At 42.4% G+C, this 17,222-nt stretch overlaps 1 protein-coding gene across 8 annotated transcripts in view; it reads left to right on the top strand.

Moving 5' to 3' along the window:
- Positions 1-687: 687 nt before the first annotated feature.
- Positions 688-17,222, top strand: part of LOC108709985 (glutamate receptor 4) — a 187,413-nt gene continuing 170,878 nt past the window's right edge. For 6 of the 8 annotated variants that reach the window (XM_041584557.1, XM_041584558.1, XM_041584562.1 and 3 more), the window contains exons 1-2: positions 688-1,391; positions 2,896-3,054. In XM_041584557.1, the coding sequence (XP_041440491.1) occupies positions 1,304-1,391; positions 2,896-3,054 (247 nt within the window). In that variant the 5' untranslated portion in view covers positions 688-1,303. The remainder of the gene's footprint in view (positions 1,392-2,895; positions 3,055-17,222) is intronic. The other 2 variants (XM_041584563.1, XM_041584564.1) reach the window with 2 other exon arrangements.

Below are 17,222 nucleotides of genomic sequence, written 5' to 3' on the forward strand. Positions count from 1 at the left end.
TGAGTTAGGAAATGTAGGGGGGAAGGAGAGTAGCCCCAAAAAAAATTTTTTGATCTTTTTCAGCCTATCACACATACAAAAAGAAAAAACGCCAGCGTTTTTTGGGAAAAAAAAATTCAACTTTTTTTGAAGCAATCCCTATCTAATCTATTGCACTTCGCCTGGTCTGAGGTGTCGAAGGAAGTCTAGTGTAAAAGGTAGCGTTCAGAAAAATGCGCACGTTAGTGAATTTGCGTAGTTATGTCCACTGCGCAAATTCGCCAGGCGTAACACTAGCGAATTTACGCCAGTGTCCGTAAGTGAATCGGCGAATTAACGAAAATGCGCTACACTAGCAAATTAACGCTAGGGTTAGGCGCTTCGTCCTTTAGTGAATTTGCCCCTTAGTGTTATCTGAGCGAATTCTCGCCTGGCGAAGGGTAGCGATGGGTGCGAATCGGTTGCTAGCGATTTTTTGTCGGTTAATCTGTCCCAAAGGGTTGAAGAAGCCACCCTGATCCTTTTAGAGGGACCATCCATCCCCTATAGCACCTTTTATTAAGGGACATCTAGATACACCCCAAATAAACTGAATTGCATTGTCCTATCTCACCTGCCCCCTGTGCAACTGCCCATCATTCTCATCACATGTGGCACCCAGCACCATTAGGTTGGTCTCCACTGAGCAGTACTGTAGGTGTCTGTCCTTGCTTCCTTGTATCACTGCACCCCCAAAAGTGTCAGCTCTTCCTCCACTTCATCCCATGCTGCCTCCCCATGGGGGGAGGTTGATCCCCTTGACCTTGGCTGACCCCCCCTCCCGCGCAGCAGTTGCAGCAGTCGCAGCAGGGAGAGGTTTTTTGCTGCAGTGGCTGTTTCTTTGCCGCTGAACGCTCAGAGAAGCAGACGCGTGTCGCTGTCCAACACCAGTGCTGTGCGATCTGCCCGGAGCCTTTAGCAACAAGCAGGTCCTTTCCATTCCCCCTCCCCAGGCAGAGGGGCTGAGAGCCGGCGAGCAGGGGAAGGACAAGGGGAGAGGGAGATAGTAGCGCATGTCTCATCCTCATCTCCCGGCGCAGCCACTAGACGCTCCCTCCAACTGCGACTCCACCATCTTTGCATGTGGAACACTGGCAGCCGGACATCATCAGCTCTCCCGGGGGCTGCGGGAATCAACATGCCCAGGACTGATCGCTTCTGTCGCTGCTACTAGAGCCACTGCGACTGCCTCACTGCCCTGCAACGCTTTTCTTTAGCCTTGTCGCTCTCCATGCGTCTCAGCGGCGTCTAGACGGAAAGAAAGAGGAAAAAAAAAAAGAAGAAGATGCGGATGATTTACCAGCAGATGCTCCTGTTCTTCTCTGGATTTTGGGGGCTTGTGATGGGAGCCTTTCCTGGCAGCGTGCAAATAGGTAAGCTGGACATAGGGGGTGTCAGGGGTTATTCTGGGGGTGTCTTTAAATTTAGCCACCCCTGGTGTATTGCTTACTGGCACTTGAAGTTATAAAATGCCCCCTATTGCAGCAGAGATGGACACTATAAGCTTCTCACCCTCTTCTTCTCCTGATGCTGCTGCTGCTTCTGTACTGGCTGCTGGGACAGTTATTCTTTTTATTATTATTATTTACTCATCCAGGAACTTGGGCAATTGCACCAACTGCACCAGACACTTAAAAGATTTTAATCCCCTGCTGCAGCTGCTTCAGAACCTCTTGGGAAACTTACACAGCAGACCAGTCCTGTTTTTTTGCGAAAAGAGGTTCTGCAGCAGCAGCGTCCAGCTGACGCCACCTCTCATTTGTAGATTTTTTATTTTTAACAGTGACTTCAAGAACTTGGGCTGAAAAAGCACAACAACCAACCCCAATACAAGAGGTTCTGCAGCTGCCGCATGGTTCGGTGCCAGCGGCATTTAATTAATTGAGGGCAATTCCCACCATCCTGGGGGTTAATGATTACCAGGAGGGCCCATCTGTCTCTGCAGTGGGTGATCTGCTTTCAGGCTGGGAGATGGGGGCAGTGGATGCTGCAGTGGAGTTGGAGGGAGTCCTGTGCGGATCTGTGTTTCTGCTCCATCCCAGAGATAGAGACACAGAGAGAGAGAGAGAGAGAGATGTGTGCAGGCAGCAGGGATGCTCTAAATCCCTTTCTTAATCATTGTAATAATTTGATTCAGGCTTAAATGTTCTCACTAAATTGACAGCTGGACAGGAATTCAGCTCTTTTGCAAAGGAACAGCAATGGTTAATGGTGCATGGTCCAACCAACAGTTAACCAATTTCTGCCCCTCTCCAGCTCGTTCCCAAACAGCCACTGCTTAGACATCCCCCCCCCCTATAATAAACATTTAAATGTTAGGCTGCCATCCCAGTGATTTTATTTCTTCTACTTGGGGGGGGGACCTTTATTGAATCTCAACAGACACAGACTCCCCCATTGCATCATTCATAGTCGATAAGGCGACTGCTAATGAGATTCAGTGATCCGGCGACTCCGGTGTCCTTGTGTAATAATAATACCATGTTGCAGTTGAGACCCAGAGTGAAAGTTAATTTCATTCCCTCTAATAATCCCTCGCCCAGCTAAAGCACCCGCTCCATGCGGGACTCTCAATCACCCATGGGTGCACTGGGACATACTTAACATTCATAGAAAACTAAAGGGATCCAAAGGTGCCAGTGATTATATCAGCCATTCAGTGGGATACTAATATCAAGCACCTACGGATGAATTTAGCCAGCCGGCATCAGCTTTGGTATTGTGTATTTTGCTGTAAATACAGTGTATGGTTAATACTGTGCAATATGTCATGGATTGTAATACCACTGGGACGGGTGGCGTGTCACTTTAATTAATGGGCCTATATTCCTTGCACCTGGCAAACCCAATTTTACACTTTTTTTTTTAATTTTATAGGTGGACTTTTCATTCGAAACACAGATCAGGAATATACCGCTTTCCGGTTGGCAATTTTTCTCCATAACACCAGCCCCAATGAATCGGAAGCACTTTTTAATTTAGTTCCTCATGTGGATAACATAGAAACGTCCAACAGCTTCGCTGTCACCAATGCCTGTAAGTATTAAACCCCCCCCCGTCAGCAGAACTCGGGGGGCCGAATGTAAAAGGCAACTGGGATGTGCTACAATGGGTGGGGATAACGATTCCTTTTTCCTTTGCCTGGGATAGAAAGCCAGGGGATAAATACTTGTTAGCTTCTGACCTCACACAATCCACTTGCTTGCACTGTGCTGACTAATCAAATATGACATTTCCTCGGTAATGCAAAGCAGAAAGCGGCAAAAAAAAAAAAAGGAAACGTTTGGGTGGGGGGTTGGCCGGAAAGGGAGCTCATGTGGCATTACGATTTATGCTCATTCCTTCCCTCTAGAGAAGCCGGAGATGTGTCCTTTGTGAAGACCTTATAAAAATGAATATTAAATAAGAATTATACATTTACAAGCAATTAGCGGCTGCTGATATAGTGTCTGTTGTCACCAGCCCCTTACTGGAAAACGTCGTTATTGGAATGAGCATGAATGAATACCCTTATTAGTACATGAGGGATGTCCGACCTTCATCTGTTGGCAGACTAGAACTTCCATCGCTGGGCAGCGGGTGAGATGCTGGGAATTCTGTAGGACAGCAAGAATGGATGTTCCCCTAAAATTTATCTTAAATAGTGCTTATACTATACATGTACGGGACCTGTTATCCAGAATGCTTGGGACCTGGGGGTTTTCCAGATAAGGTATCTTTCCATAATTTGGATCTTCATACCTTAAGTCTACTAGATAATCATGTTAAATAGACCCAATAGGCTGGTTTTGCTTCCAATACGGATTAATTATATCTTAGTTGCGATCAAGTACAAGCTACTGTTTTATTATTACAGAGAAAAGGTAAACCATGTGTAAGGACCCATTGGGTTAATGTGCCCCTATGGCTTTAAAACCCTACACTTTCTGATCTCCCTAGATGCTGGGCAGATGCCCATGTAGCTACTGTTTTATTATTACAGAGAAAAGGGAAATCAGTTTTAGAAATCTGGATTAATTTATCATAATGGAGTCTATGGGAGATGGCCATTCTGTAATTCGGAACTTTCTGGATAACGGGTTTCCGTATAACAGATCCCATACCTGCAACTATTTTTCACACAGCCATAGGGCAGTCAGTAATGATAGAGCAACATTGCCCTCTGGCACGCCTTTACTTGTGTGCCTGATGATGCTCAAGTATGTGGACTGGTAGGGGGTGGAACATCTATGTACCTCCTGCCCATCATGATGGCACCGTATTCTTGGGGCTGGACGCAGGTCTCTGTGCTTTGATACAGAACAGGAAGGCAGGGTGAAAAATGCAAAAGAAAGCTGGTTTGCACTCACTTTTGCACTCTGAACCCTGTCTTCCTGTGCCTTATGCTTTCCTCATCTAACTGAATCTATGCTCTACATGATACTGCACCCTCAGTTCTTTAAAAAAAAATGTTTATATTGAAGCTTTGAGCTGTGCTTCATCACCCAGTGCAAAAAGTACAAACTCACTAAGTGCATATGAGTGCAAAAATAGACTTTGCCTTAAAAATCAAAGAACTCCTTAGTGATCCGGTCAGGGACCTGCGGAATATCCACAAAGTGGTTGGGTTTTGGGCAGAAAAATGCTGTATTGACCATGCGGGTGGTCTGGGGGTACTGTGCCTGGGTACCCGGGCCGATTGCAGGTTCGCGTGCCCCCCACCTCCTCAAGTTAAAAATATAGTTTTCCCCCCTGACCTGGTTGATCCACCTCCTGAGTGTCGTCACTTCCAGTTAGTGCAGGTACCAGGTCAGGCTGAAGGTGGAGACAGGTTCTGGCAGCAAGGACTTGTCACTCAATTGTGGGCCAGCGGGTCTGGGTCTAACTCTCAGTGGGTCTGGGTTTGGCATGGGTCTGCCCAACTGGACTCACACAAGATTCTGGGGTTGGGCCCCATTGTCCCAGACCTTTTAGGCTAAAAGACTTGCAGGAGGCAAATATCTTCTGACTCCCTTTGGCTGCAAATCTAGGAGGACCCTTTATCCAACTCCCTCCAACCTGTAAGCTTTCAAGAGAGAAACCAAAAATGTCCTCTAGAGAGGTCCCAAGTCAAATTTGCCCTTAGCAGGGCTGGGTGTCAGAGGGAGAAGAAGCTTAACTGACACTCATCTCCCTCTAGATTCATGCAAAGACCTAGGAGGTGCCAAATCCAGGAAAATAACAGTGATAAAGTGAAAAACAGTGGAGGTAAAAAAAAAATCAATAAATACTTAATGTAATACTTAATACTTTAATACTTATTTAATAGAAAATCTAGAGATGACCCAAAAATTAGCAACATAATTGACCAATGAGAATGCTGCTTACTTGCAGTGTTACTCGTCCTTCTATTATCTTACATATGGCGACTATTGCGTCATGATATTACATAGCATTCAGACATCCGAAGGGAGGAAATAATGGCATGTAGTGTGGTTAATGCTTCCAGCAATAAAATACACAGAGACTAATTTATACAGATTCTGATTGGAGGATTATTCTGCATATTAATGAAGCTGCAGCTGCTTGCCCTGGAGAGCTGGGGGAAAATGTTTCCCAGCATGCTTTAACCCTCGATAACATTGTAATGTACTCTGGGATTTGTAGTCCAAGAACGATGGAGTAAAGGGTGGCTGAGCCTGCGGTGCTTGTAGGTTACATGAAGTTACAGGGGAAGAGAAGACATGAAAGATGTGCCGCTCTCGGCAATGGAGTTGTGCAGCGGTTCCTCAGGATTAGAGGAATTAGGGAGGCAGTGATGTGGAAGGCTGTCTTTATAAGTAGGTTGACGCTGATGCCTGATCTGCTGATGTCACTTAAGGCTGAAGAGCTCTTATATTCTGGGTTATAAATGTCCGTTATCATCACATAATTCATACATCCTCAGCGAGAGGTTCCCTGCCCCTTCTACGGGGTGCCAGATCAAGTTAGAATCAGCTATAGCTGCTTTCACAAAGGACTCCAACCGGAACCAGAACACTTCACTGCTTCTTCTTAATAATAATAAGTATGACCAGGGCTTCATATCCCAGAAATACATGACTGGATGTCTTCCTTAAACATGGAGGGAGGATGGGGGGGAAGAAATCCTCATGTTTTTGACTAAGGGATTTGTTCACCCCATCCCCCCTAGTTTAATCCGCAATCAATTTCACCATTTCTTTCATGTAAGAGAGGCTGAATTTGCATTCGTATTTCCCTACATTATCCTACACATCCCCTTCCATTATACAGACCAAGCAGTGTCCTTCAGGGCTTTAGTGTGCGGTCATTAGAGAGTTCAGTCCCTTCAATGTAATTAGCTACCATCAAACTGATGATTTAGCTATGAAAGTGTTTAGAAAAATCTATTTTTTTTATGAATTTATGTTCACAAATGAATCTTTTGGTGCAGCCAACTGACTCATAGTATCTGACAAATGACCATTCCAGTTACTGACGTGTGATGCTCGGGTGATGAACCTGAGAAGCTGTAGACGGACTCTTAAGATCCTGGTACAGCTTAATGACTCATGTCTTTTTGGGGGGGATCACAGCATGAGTCAGTAAATTGCACCAGGAATACTGTGTTCTAGGATAGGTGCTAAGCTGCAGGGGACTGCAGACCTTTGTTTTTGAATCTGGAATAGTCTCGTCAAAATTAACTGCTGATTGGTTGCTATGAATAATTGCACTGCTGCAATTTCAGACCTATATTAGCATTTGAAGGGGTTGTTCACCTTTGAATAAACTTTTAGTATGATGTAGAGAGTGATACAATTTGCAACTGGTCTTCATTTCTTAGCATTTATGGCTTTAAATTTCAGTATTTCAGCTACTATCTGGTTGCTAGCCACATGCATTGTAACTGCACACACATAATTAAAGGAAAAAAGCGTCATTTTGCAAGGCCTTCTGGTCCACGCTTGTTTATTGGAACAAATATGAAATGTCCCATGAGCCCCGGTTCCTTATGAAAGCCATTGATTGGCTGCGTTTAGCGGTAACATCAATAACAAATTAAGTACTGGACAATGCTTTGTCAATAGGATTCAGAACAGATGGCATCTTATTTGTCAGAGCATGGAGAGAGGGAGAGAGAGAGAGAGGGAGAGAGAGAGAGAGAGAGAGAGAGAGAGAGAGAGAGAGAGAGAGAGAGAGAGAGAGAGAGAGGGGTTCGGGGATTACTGAGGAGCCTCTCTGGCGAGGCTGGGTCAGAGGCTGCTGTTGGCAGGACAGTGATGGAATGCTATAAGGATTGATGTCACAATGTGATTTAGTTAATGCAGCCTGCTCCTTCTGGGCTCCTATTATGCAGAACATGGGCAGATTTTGCTTTTTTTCGGGTAGATCCAATTAACAGATCTTATTTATTTTTGCTTTCCGACATGATGTGTCTATTGGTTTGAGGCACACGCATACACCGTATGCCCCCCATGTAGTGATGGGCTAGATACCCCTGTTTCGCTTCGCCGAAAAAATTCGCCAATTTCCCAGTAAATTCGCGAAACACAAATTTTTATGCCGACAATTCTGGTGCCAGACACAATTCCGACACACATTAAAGTCAATGGGCGTCAATTAATTTTCACCGGCGTCTATTAATTTTGGCAGATGAATTTGTGCCTGCCGAATAAATTCGTTCTTTATCTTTGTACTTGGCACTCTTGCTCTGCAGGTTAGTAGCGAGGTCTTTGTGCTCCTTAATGGAAGTCAAAGACCATACGCCTGTTCCATGAATATATTACTGCCTGCATTGGAGGAGAGATCTGAGGAGAGAGCAGGGGGCAGCACAGGTTTGGCACAAGGAGCACAGAAAGAAAACGCCAGCGATCGGTCTAACCCACATTCTGGAGTTGACCATTTGCTATAAGTGATAAAAAGCCAATATTTGTACATGAAGAGAAAGAGAAAAATTGCCAGCGCACGGTTTACCTTTAAAAATAATTATTACAAAAAATTAGGTTTTAGTACCACACTTTGGCCAAAATATGTAAGCTCATGTGCCACGTCAAGGCCCCTCATTGTACTTGAGTCCTACTACAAGTATGTAGTGCATTTAAAATCAAGTACCCCAGCAAACAGTGTTACTAGTAGTAAGAACATAGTGCACTTACATTTAACTCAGGAGCGCTAGTGAGAAAGCAGGAGCTTTTAGGGTAGAACTACACGGGCTTTGCACTAGCATCACGTCGGATGCGCTGAATCTAAGGTAAGTAATAGGAATGTAAGACGTTGCCGCAGCGTATATCCGACATGACACGACTGTCGGATGTGAACGTTGCATGGTGCATCTTCATCTGACGGTCGTGTTGTGTCGGATCCTCGCTGCGACAACATCCGACATTCCTATTACTTACCTTAGATTTGGCGCATCCAACGTGACGCCTGCACTTCCTGGGGTCGCATCGGAAGGTATCGGATGTCAAAATACCCATACAGTTCTACCCTTAAAGGACCAGCAACAGCAAAAATTTTTTTAAAAAAAAATCATTAGTATGCAAAGAAAAAAAGACGCCAACACCTTAAACTTTAAAATTGCTAAGTCTTTATTAAGAAATAAATGACCGAAACTCCGCTTGCGCTCCTCTTCAGAAATGGCGACAGGGTAACGATCCATTGTGCAGCGCTCGATTTCTCCTCCCTGGCTATCTCCAATAAGGAAGGCAGGGAGGAGAAATGGAGTGCCGCATGGTGGATCACAGATCGCCTTTTCTTTTTTAATTTCTTTTTGCTGTTACTAGTCCTTTAAGCCCAAGCCAATTAATATACACCTGAAACTAATTCTCTGGTTTAAAGGCTGAATGGCATAGGCAATATTTGGCTCAGTCTAACCCATGTTATGGCATTGACCAGCTGCTAGATTTGCTAATAGACCTTCAGGTTGACCACTGGTTGGGCAGGTTTCGGTTGAAATTTGGGCAACAATTGGTTTTGGCATGGGACAGACAGACAAGTAAACGCCTACACTGCTCCCAAAGATTCCCTGTCTTGGAAGCAGAGTTCCACATAGAGGTATTGAAAATAGCAAAATGATTTAGGTAAGTGTCAGGTGTGGGTTAAGGTCTCACAAAATCTTAATCTGCAACGCCTCCCCCCATGTGCAACTCTCTCACCTTCGCTACTGCAGTTTCCTTGATTGCTGGGGACTGGGTCGGAGGAAGATTGAAACAACTGCCAAAATCTCCCTCCCAGACCCCAGTTCAGAAGTTGCCATCATGTCGTCCCCAGAAATTTGCCGTCCTATGCTAGCCATCCTTAGATCTATAATAGGTATTTGAAAAATGCTTATGTCACACAATATGCATATTTGATGTAACCTTTGGATTGGAACATCTCAGCAATTACGCATCCTTGAAATAAAAGTTCACAACCTGCGGGTCACATTGACTAGTCAGAAATAAAACATTCTCTTAATAGTACATTAGTCTATTAGCAGTCAGCTCTGATTTCCGTGGCCTATGTTCAACCCTGTATCCTTGTGCCTTTTATATGGTACCACAGCTCCTCTGGGACTTCTACTGTAATATTCTTACACTGCACAGCAAAGGATGTATTATGGCCTCAATGGCCCACCATTGGGGATACTTCAGCCCTTTATAATAGTGCCGGGAAATGTATAATAAATAAAGCACTTAGCATTTTGTTGAATCCCTATACTGTACTGGAAATGCACTAAATATACAAACTGGTACATGTATGCCATCCATTATCCGGAAACCTGTCATCCAGAAAGCTCCAAATTACGGAAAGGCCGTCTCCCATAGACTCAATTTTATTCAAATAATAACATGTTTAAAAAGAATTTCCTTTTTCTCTGTAATAATAAAACAGTACCTTATACATCACCCAAACTAAGATATTATCAATCCTTATTGGATTCTGAACCAGCCTATTGGGTTTATTTAATGTTTATATGATTTTCTAGTAGACGTAAAGGTATGAAGATCCAAATTATGGAAAGATCCATTATCCGGAAAGTTCTAGGTCGCGAGCATTCTGGATAACCGGTCTCCTACCTGTACTCTTGGCTGCATTGAAAGTTTCCGAAGCAGTTCTTTTATGGATAGGGCGCAAAAAAACATATCTTTACTCTTTGCTCCACTAGTGTAACAATAAAGGCAGTAGACCCCTGCAGTCGTGGAGTGGCGGAACATGGGGTCTGCTTCCTCTAACGTTATAAAGAATCCTCCTTCCCAGCTGCTCTCTTACTGGGGTCGGGGAGTGGGGGAAGCCAGTGAGTGGGAGGGGGCTGGTGGGGGCGGAATCACTGTGCACACTCCATTGATGATTTCTTTGTGGTAGGGCTCCTACTAATTACACCACTGCTTTGCCCCCTTCCCTGTACATAATAAATTGCCCCTTTGGGTTTTGATTTAAGCCCATTGGTACCAGCTTGTGACTATCTGTCCAATCAGATGCACTATAGACAGGTGTATAAAATCTTTCTCTCATTAGTAAAACCCTAACAAATTTTGCTGTGCTTTCGGCACATACACAGAATTTAAAAAAAACTTCCCAGCGAAGCCCAGCCAAACTGACTGACAAATGAATGAACATATCTCATGTCCCTAAAGCAAAATCGGAGCAGAATCCTGCAAAAAATCAATTGTCTGATGGCTAGAGGACACCCGCGTTCATGTGATTGAATCTACTAGGCTGACAGGGGCTCCCAATCCACAGATGTGTGCAATTTTCCAGCCTAATTAAAGTAACTGTGTATTTAATAGATTCAGCACGGCCTTGGATTAAAATATCTCTATATAAATACATTGTAAAACGTGCTAAAATGCACCAAGGGACTGGATGTTTTACATGCAGTTTAGTTATTAGTGAGTTACACGATCAGTCCTAGCAGTACTATTTGTCCCAAAACTCGAATTTTGAGGCCTGTGTCAATTCTGACGCTAACATCAATTTTGACGCTGTCTTTAACGTCAATGGTTGTCCGAATAATGTTGACGCGCAACGGTTTTGATGCATGCGTCTACAATTTAAATTTTCGCTGCACTTTCGCAAATTTATTCGCTTTCAGCGTAACGCAGAATTTCCCCGTGAATTCCCATCTGCCGAATTTTTCCACCCATCACTAGTATTCATCTGCAATTAATGTATATTAGAGGTCAAGTATAGATGGAGAGGTGGCTAAAGAGTCTGTATTGTCCATTTATTATGGGAAGATTTGAACTTTGAATTTGAAGGGGTGGTTCACCTTTGAATTAACTTTTAGTACAGGTATAGGATCCCTTATCCGGAAACCCAATATCCAGAAAGCTCCGAATTACTGAATGGCTGTCTCCCTTAGACTCCATTTTATCCATATAATCCAAATTTTTAAAAATTATTTCCTTTTTCTCTGTAATAATAAAACAGTAGCTTGTACTTGATCCCAACTAAGATATAATTAATCCTTATTGGAAGCAAAACCAGCCTATTAGGTTTATTTAATGTTTAAATGAATTTCTCGTAGACTTACGGCACGAAGACCCAAATTACGGAAAGACCCGTTATCCGGAAAAACCCCAGGTCCTGAGCATTCTGGATAACAGGTCCCATACCTGCATGATGTAGAGAGTGATATTTTAAAACAAATTGCAATTGGTTTTCATTTTTGTATTATTTGTGGTTTTTGAGTTATTTAGCGTTTAATTCAGCAGCTCTCCAGTTTGTAATTTTAGCAATGTGGTTGTTAGGGTCCAAATTAACCCAGTAAACTTGCACCGATTTAAATAAGAGACTGGAATATGAATAGAAGAGGGTCTGAATAGAAACAAGAGCAATAAAGAGTAGCATTGACAATAAATGGATAGCCCTGCAGAGCATTTGTTTTAAGATTGTGTCAGTGAGAGTCAGAAGGCAAATAATTAAAAAACTATAAGAAATAAATAATAAAGACCCACTGAACTGGCCAACTTAGAATTGGCCATTCTATAACATACTAAAAGTTTAATCCTACAACAGGGATCAATAGTACATGTAGAATATTTTCAGATCAAAATTCAGCAAGGTGGATCATCATCCTTTAATAGTGTGCTCTGGATGCAGGTGCTTGGATTGGTTAAGTGCCTCTAATATCCCTTAAAGGGGTTGTTCACCTTTGAGTTAACTTTTAGTATGATGTAGAGAGTGATATTCTGAGACAATTTGCAATTGGTTTTCATTTTTTATCATTTGTGGTTCTTGAGTTATTTTGCTCCGTATTCAGCAGCTCTCCAGTTTGCAATTTCAGCATTCTGGTTGCTAGGCTCCAAATTCCCCTGGCAACCGTGCACGGATTTGAAAAAGGGACTGGAATATGAATATAAAGATGAGTAATAAAAAGTAGCAGTAAAAATACATTTGTAGCCTTACAGAGCATTTGATGTTTTTTAGATGGGGGTCAGTGAAGAGTCAGAAGAAAAAGGAAAAATTTTTAAAACCTATATAAAATAAATAATGACAACCAATTGAAAAGTTGCTTAGAATTTGCCATTCTATAACATAGTAAAAGTTAACCTGAAGGTGAACCAACCCTTTAATTTAACTGAATTCTGATGTGAGTAGTATCTAGTGATGGGTGAATGTGGGTGGCGCCGTCTCGTTTTTGACGGCGAAAATGCGCCGGCGTCAAAAAAATGGACGAAAATTGATTTTTTTTTTGAAGTCACCAAATTTTCGTGAATTTATTTGCCGGCGTTGAATTGTGGGAATTTGCCGCAAATTCGCACCTGCCGAATAAATTCGCCGCAAATTCCCATCACTAGTAGTATCAGATCAGTTGCCATACAATTAACATAACAATCACAGCTTCAGACTGATATTCCCACTGGACAAGCCTGACTGTCAGCTGCCTGAATGGTCAGATAATTGATTGTCGGATAAATTGACCAGCTTAGTGTACCTGGGACTGCAAAACTTACTATTCCAACGTCCTACTCACCCCTATTCCCCCTGGACCATGCAGATCAGCTAAAAATGGTGTTTATTACATATACCATACCTCCCAACATTTTGGTAATAAAAAGAGGGACAAAAAAGTTGGGGTGCATAGCACGAGAATTTGTTTGACCACATCCATTTTTGTGGCCACGCCCCCTAATGACCATGTTCATTTTACAAAATTTGGCAGGTTATGAAAGTTTGAACATATTTCTGTGTTGTTTTTCAGTTATTACAGTTTTGCTAATGAAGGTGAATTGCCCTTTAAGCTGTGAGTCTAACTTCTCCCAAGGGACCTGTTATCTTATATTGTTACAATTACTTATTTGCTTATCTCGAAATTGTTACAAAAGTATCTTATCTTCTGCTGTGGCTGTTCTAGGCTCTCTGTCAAAAGGCAATTAAGTTAGAAACGTTGTTTCTTTTTCTGGCTGTTCAGTGCAGACAGAAACAGGACTTTCCAGTACAAACGAGGGACTGCGAGTTGAGCTGTCAAAAGAGGGACTGTCCCTCTAAAAATGGGACAGTTGGGAGGTATGCCTTTACTATGTATGTCAGGTTGAGGGAATACGTGGGAATAGTCACTATTGGATCAGTGAGGATGTCACATCTTTGGAATATGCAGTCTGAACTATCCAGTGGGAGCAAAACTTACTTCTGGACTAGGGGTTGTTGTGTCCAGCACTATTTTCTATTGGATGGCAGTAGCAAAATGCCATGTGTGTTGTCCACGTTTTTTGTTGTTTCTGGAGGGAAAACCTCCATGTTTTTAACTTCTTGATTCTTTCAAGGTAGAAAATGACATTACCAATTAATCTCCTGCATAAAGAACTCCTGCACTGTTCTGTAAGGCAGAACTTTAACACCAAAGGGGGGGGGGGTTATTGTATGGGCAGGTTTATATATATAGATCTCATAACCTCTACTTAAACAAACTCAACTAATCAGCTAAAACAGTGACAACAAAGGGGTTAATGGAGGGGGGTTGTTTAGACAGATCTCATCATCTCTAGATAAAAAAAACAGAGATAAATCAGATAAAACAGTGACAACAAAGGGGTTATTCAAATTTTATTATCTCCAGTTAAACAACCTTATAGGGGGGTTGTAAGTAAAATGCTCCATTGCTACTTTATCATATTAACAAAAACTAAGGAAATTACAAATTTTTAAAATTAATCATTTCGGCAGGTAAGGTCAATTTGGGAAAAGTGCATTGCCAGGCAACGTGTTTTTCCTGTAGTGTAACCTTGAGCCTGGAATAATATCATTTACATATCATTTTGCCTGATGATGACATATAGTGATGGGCTAATTTATTCGCCAGGCGCGAATTTGCGGCGAATTCCCGTGATTTGCGAAACTGGCACAAAAATTCGCCGTTTTGCGGGAAATTTGCGAATTATTCGGCGAAGTGAAAAGCCACAGATTCATCCATCCCTTATGACATACTGTAGCACATGCATTGTCAGCAGGAGAAGGGTTAAAAATGTGTTTTTAGCATGTTAGGTGGATATTGCTCCTTTAATGGTCATTTTATTCCTAAATATGCATATAGTTTCCCAGAGACCTCACCCAAGGTTGCCATTTTTAGGACCTTATTTCATTTATGCCAAACCGTAACAAGTAATAAGGTCAATATGGTCCCCCCCACCCCAATTACTTGGAGTGACTTTGAGTGGAATTGAATAGAGCCCGTGAAGTTAATCTCATATTGACTTCAAATTTGGGCCAACATCTGAAATAGATTTTGCATATTCTAAAATTGAATTGCATTATCATTTTAATTAGGGATTTTTTTTTAATCACGCGCCATAAAGGGTGTTTTGAATCCATTAATAATTTAAAAGCACTTTTTTTTTTTAATACAGCTTAAAATTTACAAATTTGACATTTAATTTAAATTGTATCGTTCTCAAATTAACGATGATGCGAGTCTCTGAGTGGCGCAGCGTGAAACATAATCCTTCTTTGCATTAAACATCCTGACCTTTCCCTGAAACAAGACTGATGTCATGTGACCTGATTTCTGGTGACTCATTAGAGACATTCTACAAATAAAATGACGGGGTGGGGGGGGGAGGATATAGCAACTGATGACAAAAGTTGCAATTATTTACCTTTCTGACAGATTGGTAACGGGGACCAGCTGTATATAAATCCCGCTAATTACCCATCACATACTGTATCTGGGGCAAGAGACACTAACACTGAAAATGTAGATTACATTTCTAAAATGAAGAGTATATATGGCTTATTGCTAAATGCGGGTATTCTTTTTTTAGTTTACATTTTTATTAAATAGATACTGTAATAAAAATACAAAGGGGCAGATTTGCTAAAGGGCGAAGTGGCAGTTGCTATCGAAAATTTGCCAGAAATACCATCTGCAGGAACATTGCCAATTTACTAAAAGACGTAGAGGACACTTCACTAGTGAAAGAGACTGTCGCTTGCGCAGTTTTGCGACCTTTCGCCGGCGCGTTTTTGCTCGATTGTTTTTTTTCTCTATTGTTTTTATACTTTCTACCTGCCCCTCTCTTCCTGTACTCGGCTAACTTAGACAATATAGTGATAATGAGCCAATATAAACAACCTCTTCCCCCCTATGTTTTGCCAGTGACAGATAAGATGAAAGTTATTATACAAGGTGGGGCCAGTGGTTTGGCACCTGCACGGTCCCGCTTGGTTGGGAAGCAGGGCCGTATTTACCATATAGGCACTCGAGGGCATGTGCCTAAGGCAGCAGCTTTAAGGGGGTGGCCCTTGGATGCCATATAATAAATAATTATTTTTAAAAAATTTTTTATTTTTCTTATTTTTTAGAGAAAAATGATTTACCATATAGGCATCAGATGGCCGCCCCCTTAAAGGAGAATTCAACCCCTTCGGCGCTAAAATCCCTCCCCTCCCCTGTGTTGCCCCCCTCCCTCCTCCCCCCTGGGGAAATCCCCCAAACTTGTTGCTGACCCCTCCGTGCAGTTCCTTTCCTGTTGAGTTCACGGCAGCCATGTTCTCTTGTGCGCTCTTCTTCCTGTATTCGCTGGCATTTGGTGCGCCCAAAAGTTTCCAATTTATTTTTTCGGAAACTTTGTGACTTTCGGCGCATGCACAGTAGATCCTTACCGATAAATCCCTCTACTGTGCATGCGCCACCAAATGGCGGCCGTGAACTCAATAGGAGAGGAACTGCACTGAGGGGTCAGTAACAAGTTAGGGGCATTTGCCCTGGGGGAGGGTAGGTCGGGGGGAAGGAGGGAGGGGGGCAACAAAGGGAAGGGGGAAAGATTTTATTTCCGAAGGGGTTGAATTCTCCTTTAAGGCTGCCGACCTTCAGTGCCTATATGGTAAATACAGCCCTTCTTTCCACCCACCAAGCTGGATCATGTAGATGGGGAGGTAGGGGGTGTTCGGTACGGATCACTGTGGGAGTGACATCACAAGCATGTAAGGTACGTTGTGATGTTACTTACACTGACGTCACACACATGTGACGTACGGCACCTGATAAGAATACATCTCTGGTAGGAAGCATAATGCAAGGAAGAGCCCCTCTATGATAACTACCTGGGCTCTACCATTGCTTTTGTGCTTCACGTGATGTCAGAAATGCTGACTTCATGCATTTTTGGAATGGCAGTTGCCTGACTAGTGATTCCACTGCTGTTTAATGGAAAGATATAGTTTGATGGCCACCAGTAGAGCTACTAAACACCTAGAATAGAGTCCTCGTAAAAAAAATAATTTATGATTATAATAAATAGTATAATCATAAAAAGGGAAATTGATGGAATGGCAGCATCCCTTTAAAGAAAAAACGAAACCTTGCAGAATTGGATACTGGACATGAGCCATGCTTCACCCACCACTGCGTCTCATTTATTGATTGCCACCCTTACAACTTGCACAGCTCCCAGATGACATCAACTAATGGAAAAACTCAAAAACGATGGAAGGAGGGGCAGGAGAATTTGTTTAATTGCAACCTTTCGCCATTAAACTGTCAGTATTACATGTTTAGATCAGGAGAACCTAATTTGATCTGAGCATATGGCATTTATGTGGCACCTTTCAACAAAAGGCCAGTGGAAATTGTTTTGTGTTACGTCCAGTTCATAGAGTCTGATTCAGTAAGGACTTCCTTTGGGTTTCTTTGACATTCAGATAAATGTTTTGGTTTAGGAAAGCTCAATTTTTATACTCAGAACATTAAGGTAAAATTCTATTTTGAAGTCCAAGAATAAGTCCAAGGATAGGAATTTTCAATGAGCGCTAAATTATCTTCAGTT

The sequence above is a fragment of the Xenopus laevis genome, chromosome 2S, assembly GCF_017654675.1.
Source record: "Xenopus laevis strain J_2021 chromosome 2S, Xenopus_laevis_v10.1, whole genome shotgun sequence".
NCBI classification, from domain to species: Eukaryota; Metazoa; Chordata; class Amphibia; order Anura; family Pipidae; genus Xenopus; species Xenopus laevis.